General features: G+C 42.0%; 1 protein-coding gene across 1 annotated transcript; it reads left to right on the plus strand.

Annotated features, from left to right (window-relative positions):
- Positions 1–1,849: 1,849 nt before the first annotated feature.
- LOC129644630 (40S ribosomal protein S11-like) lies at positions 1,850–2,422 on the plus strand. Its single transcript, XM_055570159.1, has one exon. It carries the CDS (start codon positions 1,876–1,878, stop codon positions 2,350–2,352), a length of 477 nt encoding a protein of 158 aa, XP_055426134.1. The 5' UTR covers positions 1,850–1,875; the 3' UTR covers positions 2,353–2,422.
- Positions 2,423–5,645: the final 3,223 nt, after the last annotated feature.

Raw genomic sequence — 5,645 nt, forward strand, 5'->3', positions numbered from 1 at the left:
AGTAATAAAGTGTCTCGAATGTCAATGATTAGCTTACTTCCATTCAGAGTTTAGAGACCCACTTCATGTATTTGTTTATAAATCAGGGATGTGATACCAACAAAAAAAGGAAGCTGAACATTGTTTTCCTGTGTGGTGAATCTAGAAAGCTAGTGGGAGCTTCTGTCTGCCCAGTCTTTAAAAATGAGCTGTTGCTTTAAAAAAAAAAAAAAAGAACTGAAAGAAAATAAAAGACACCTACACAGTTACACTGGCAAGAAACTGTTGTTCCAACGAGATCAAATTTTTTGAAGTTCTTTGTGAATGGCATGGTACTATACAAATGTTTGGCAAGCTTCCACATTTTATTACCTTTGTTATGTTAGTGTGGGTTATAATTGAAGGTTTTAAGATTGTAAAGAGCCTTAAGTCCTCCACTTGCACTGAGGATGCTTGAAAGAGAAGAGTGAACTTGTGTGCATAGGAAAGCACATATATCCTGACGTATGGGAAGAAGAGACAGCGGGCAGCATGACTCCTACATTGCTCTATTTTTAAATGTCTGTTTTTCAAATTAGCTACTGAATTTGTTTTTGATGTGCAGTAGCATTCCTTTCATGGTAGAAAATTCATAGACACAAGCTTAGGAGCTGAAGAAAACTGAGTGTGACTTCTGTGTCCCTGGTGTTTCCAAGCTGTGACCTTGAACTGAAATTAGGTTATCTTTGCTCTCCCAAGATATTATTGCATGAGCCCCTCCTGGCTTAGTTAATCGGATGTGGCCCTCACTTCTCAACATTCACATACACCTTCACCCCATGACTCCCAGATAATCTAGGTTTTTCAAGGTGTCATCACATATGTTCTCAGGGGCAAGTTTTGGGGTTGGCTTTTATTCTTGCTTTTTTGAACTGCAGCCTTTGTTACTGCTGCTGCTCCTTCTTGTATTAGAGTATAGCTCTACTGGGCCAGGCATCTCTGATGTCATAATCATCTTTTTCTCCAGCCTCCAAGAAGGGCCCTGGTTTTCCTTAACCCCCAAAGTACATGGGCATATAGTACATCTGAGATCAGACTTTTCATAAAACTTTACAGAAGACAGGGTCATAAACTAAGTGAAATTCACAACTGCTTCTAGGGTTGGATACTCTTAGGATTTCAGGCTCAGATCCAACCTTTGCATCCAGGTCTAGGTTCCATGGGGCTCCCCACACTTCAGAGTCCAAGCCCAACTCAGTTCCCAGAAAAATAAGTGAAGAATCCTTCCAGTCTGGTTCAAACCCAGCCTCCTCCTCCCCTGGGATAAGTGTGAGTCACTCAGTTGAGTCCAGTTCTTTGCGATCCAATGAACTGTAGCCTGCCAGGCTCTTCTGCCCATGGAATTCTCCAGGCAAGAATACTGGGGTGGGTAGCCATTCCCTTCTCCAGGGGATCTTCCTGACCCAGGGATTGAATCTGGATCTCCTGAATTACAGGCAGACCCTGCATTACCATCTGAGCCATCAGTGAAGCCCTTTTCTTGGGATAAGTGATGACTATTTCTTCCCTTTGGATGAAATCCCACCCTTCTCTTAAGATGATAATAGTTTGACGTTCAGAGCTCAGGCATGGCAATCACGGGAGTCCTGAGAACCCTGCCAAAGCCAGGCACATTTCACCTGCAATCACACTCATGGGGGCAGGGACGACAGTCCAGGCTGCATGACCCAGCCCAGCCATTCCTTTTCTCAGCAGTTCCTCCAGCCTGATGTGAACAGAATTTCAAGTAATCTTGTCATTTCTGAAAAGGCTGGTTCTTCCTCTCAATTATTCAAAAGCAAATGTTTGTATGACAAACTATGCCTACCTCCCACGATCAAAAATAACATTCTGGCCTTTTTTCAGGCAGCCGGGAAGATGGCGGACATTCAGATTGAACGTGCGTACCAAAAGCAACCGACCATCTTTCAAAATAAAAAGAGGGTCCTGCTTGGAGAAACTGGCAAAGAAAAGCTCCCTCGATACTACAAGAACATTGGTCTGGGCTTCAAGACTCCAAAGGAGGCCATCGAGGGCACCTACATTGACAAGAAATGCCCTTTTACGGGTAACGTCTCCATTCGAGGGCGGATCCTGTCTGGCGTGGTGACCAAAATGAAGATGCAGAGGACCATCGTCATCCGCCGAGACTACCTTCACTACATCCGAAAGTACAACCGCTTCGAGAAGCGCCACAAGAACATGTCCGTGCACCTTTCTCCCTGCTTCAGGGACGTCCAGATCTGCGACATCGTCACGGTGGGCGAGTGCCGGCCCCTGAGCAAGACCGTGCACTTCAATGTCCTCAAGGTCACCAAGGCTGCCGGCACCAAGAAGCAGTTCCAGAAGTTCTGAGACTGGACCTCTGCCTGCTGCCCCAAACACAATACAGTTATTTTCCCAGTCAAAATAAATAAATAAATAACATTCTGGAAAATTTGGGGGAAAATCATTTTCTTTTTTTTTTTTTTTTTTTGGGAAAATCATTTTCTGTCTCTTCCAACATGCAGTTCTGTTATTACACCTGGTCAACATTGCTAAGCGTCAAAGGACAACTCAACCTGAAGCATCTGATCCTGGGTTCCTTCTCTGGGTTCCAGGTTTCCCTTTGCACAAGGGGTGGCTGTTTGCTCTATAACTAACATTCGGAAAAGTCCCACCCAGCAGCCCCCTACCACAGGTGGGGGGGCCCCCACCCCAGGGATGCTTGCGTCTCTCACTGTGGCAGTATTTTGCACATCAAAAGATACAGTCCAGTATCTTATTACATAAATGTTATGATTTTAAGTATATTTTTCTTTAACTTCTCAACTCATAAAACTCCAGAGCGTCACTCCCACCTGTCAACCTGTCATGGCAGCAGTAGAAATAAATAGTCCCCACTGGGGACTACCTTATATCACCACGTGGGAGATGATCATCCTGGGAGTTAGGCAAGATGAAGTTGGAAAGATTTACAAAGCACGAATGTCCTTAAGGGAGAAAATTTATTTGTTTATTTGCTAATTCCAGCCAGTCCTTTCCCCCACCCACACCCAACAATAACAGCAACAAACAACCATTGCCTTTCCTTCCTTTACTGGCATAATTTTGCACCATATAAAATCACCAGTGTGATTTCACTAGCTGTTTAGATAATGTGGTTGGTGCAACAAATAAAGCCCATACAAAAAACATAGCAGATCACTTGCCAGTGTAGAGCAACTTAATTGTTGTTTTAAGCAAACCCTGATTGACAAAGGGGTTTGTATTTAAGTTGTGATGATGGCATTTGTTCTAGACAAAAGATAGGATTGACTTTGGTAGTTATTATTCTCCCCTGCAGTTTACTTTTTTTTACTAAGAGCAAAAGAGCAGTAAGGAAGAAAAAAAAAAAAATCAGTTCTAACCTTATTCAAATGCAGTTCTCCAAATAGATCATGTTTTGCAGATTCTGGAATCATTAAGAGAGATATGGTTACACAAATCTAAAGAATTCCAGAATTTTAGAGATAGAGCCATAAATATCACAAGTCAGTTTCTGTAGTCCGTGCTTCTGAAACTAGGATGCCTATGGCTTAATTAAGTAGGGACATACCAACACTGTTCCAAGAAAACTACAAGATAAAACCCCACAGAATGACATTGTTATGGAGCCTGACACAAGGTAGGCCATAGTTTATTAGTTTTGCTAGATGTTAAATAATTTAAAGCATTATTATTAAAGCATGAACCTTGATGTACAAATTAAAAAATAAAATCATCTCTGAGATTTAGGATCCCAGGAATCCTAAATGGAATGAGAATGTGGTGAAACAAGTTAACCATATTGTTAATGAATTAAACAACCTATCAAGAGGTTTCCAGGGCTTGGGGAAAATTGCTGTTGATCCTGGTAACTTTGGAAATGAGTGGAGTCTGTAAGGCCAAAGACAAAAGAAACTAAGCAATATCTATACATGTTTTTCCTTGAGAAGATGTATGTGTGGGTATGAGCAGAGGTGATGGTGCAGATCCATCAACTGTAAGAAGGAGGAATGGGTTAAAAAAACAAAAAGAAACCATAAGCAAGCTTTGTGCTTGAGTTGATAAAGTTGTTTCCAATGGGGATACAGATTTAAAAATTTAGATTTTCTATACCTATATGCTAAAATAAATGAATGACCAACAGTGGGAGTCAGATGTCCTACTGTTGGTATGAGATTTACAGATAAGCCAAAGGGAGAAGGCTATAGAATGAGCCATGTATTAATGAATCCACATTGGGAACATTGTATGTTTAGCTGAATATCAGTATCTATGAGTCTGTATACACTTTGGTTACATATATGAATGTTTGTGGACATGCATAGAAATATGAGCTAATAATATACACAGGTGAATTTCCTTGCTGTGTCAGGAACTGGAGGCAAGGTACACCAAGCCCACCTAGACCTCAGATCTTGGTTTCTTATCAGATCAGATCAGTCGCTCAGTCGTGTCCGACTCTTTGCGACCCCATGAATCGCAGCACGCCAGGCCTCCCTGTCCATCATCAACTCCTGGAGTTCACTGAGACTCACGTCCATCGAGTCAGTGATGCCATCCAGCCATCTCATCCTCTGTCGTCCCCTTCTCCTCCTGCCCCCAATCCCTCCCAGCATCAGAGTCTTTTCCAATGAGTCAACTCTTCGCATGAGGTGGCCAAAGTACTGGACTTTCAGCTTTAGCATCATTCCTTCCAAAGAAATCCCAGGGCTGATCTCCTTCAGAATGGACTGGTTGGATCTCCTTGCAGTCCAAGGGACTCTCAAGAGTCTTCTCCAACACCACAGTTCAAAAGCATCAATTCTTCGGCGCTCAGCCTTCTTCACATTCCAAGTCTCACATCCATACATGACCACAGGAAAAACCATAGCCTTGACTAGACGAACCTTTGTTGGCAAAGTAATGTCTCTGCTTTTGAATATGCTATCTAGGTTGGTCATAACTTTCCTTCCAAGGAGTAAGTGTCTTTTCATTTCATGGCTGCAGTCACCCTCTGTAGTGATTTTGGAGCCCAGAAAAATAGTCTGACACTGTTTCCACTGTTTCCCCATCTATTTCCCATGAAGTGGTGGGACCAGTTTCTTATAGCACCCTCCAATAAGAGGAACCAGGACAATTTGGAGACATGGCTGATTCTAGAACTGGGGCAGGAAACACCCAAGTTGAGTCTGGAGTATCTTACACTGCCAGAAAGTTTTTTTCTTTTTAAGTGACTTTAAAAAAGAGAAAGAAAACTCCACAATGACAGAAGTGTATCAAAGGGATTTGAGAGTCAAATAAAAGAGCTCCTAATAGACAAAACTGGAACAATTTGAGCAAAAAAATAAAGTAGAATTAGATTATTGTTGTTGTTCAATCACTAAGTCGTGTCTGACTCTTTGTGACCCCATGGACTGCAGCATGCCAGGCTCCTCTGACCTCCACTAACTCCTGGAGTTTGTGCAAATTCATGTCCATTGAATTGGTGATGCTATTCGAAAGTAAAAATAAATATCCACAAGTCTGTGTGTATATAAATAAGTGACTGAATAAATAAATAAATGGTGAAGAAGAGACAAAGTGCTTGTGCAGAAAAATTCCAAATAATTTCTGTACTCTGCCCTCTGGGAGGTGGAGGATAACTGTCTACTTCTTTTTTAAAA

This window comes from Bubalus kerabau, chromosome 2 (genome assembly GCF_029407905.1).
Source record: "Bubalus kerabau isolate K-KA32 ecotype Philippines breed swamp buffalo chromosome 2, PCC_UOA_SB_1v2, whole genome shotgun sequence".
Lineage (NCBI taxonomy): Eukaryota > Metazoa > Chordata > Mammalia > Artiodactyla > Bovidae > Bubalus > Bubalus kerabau.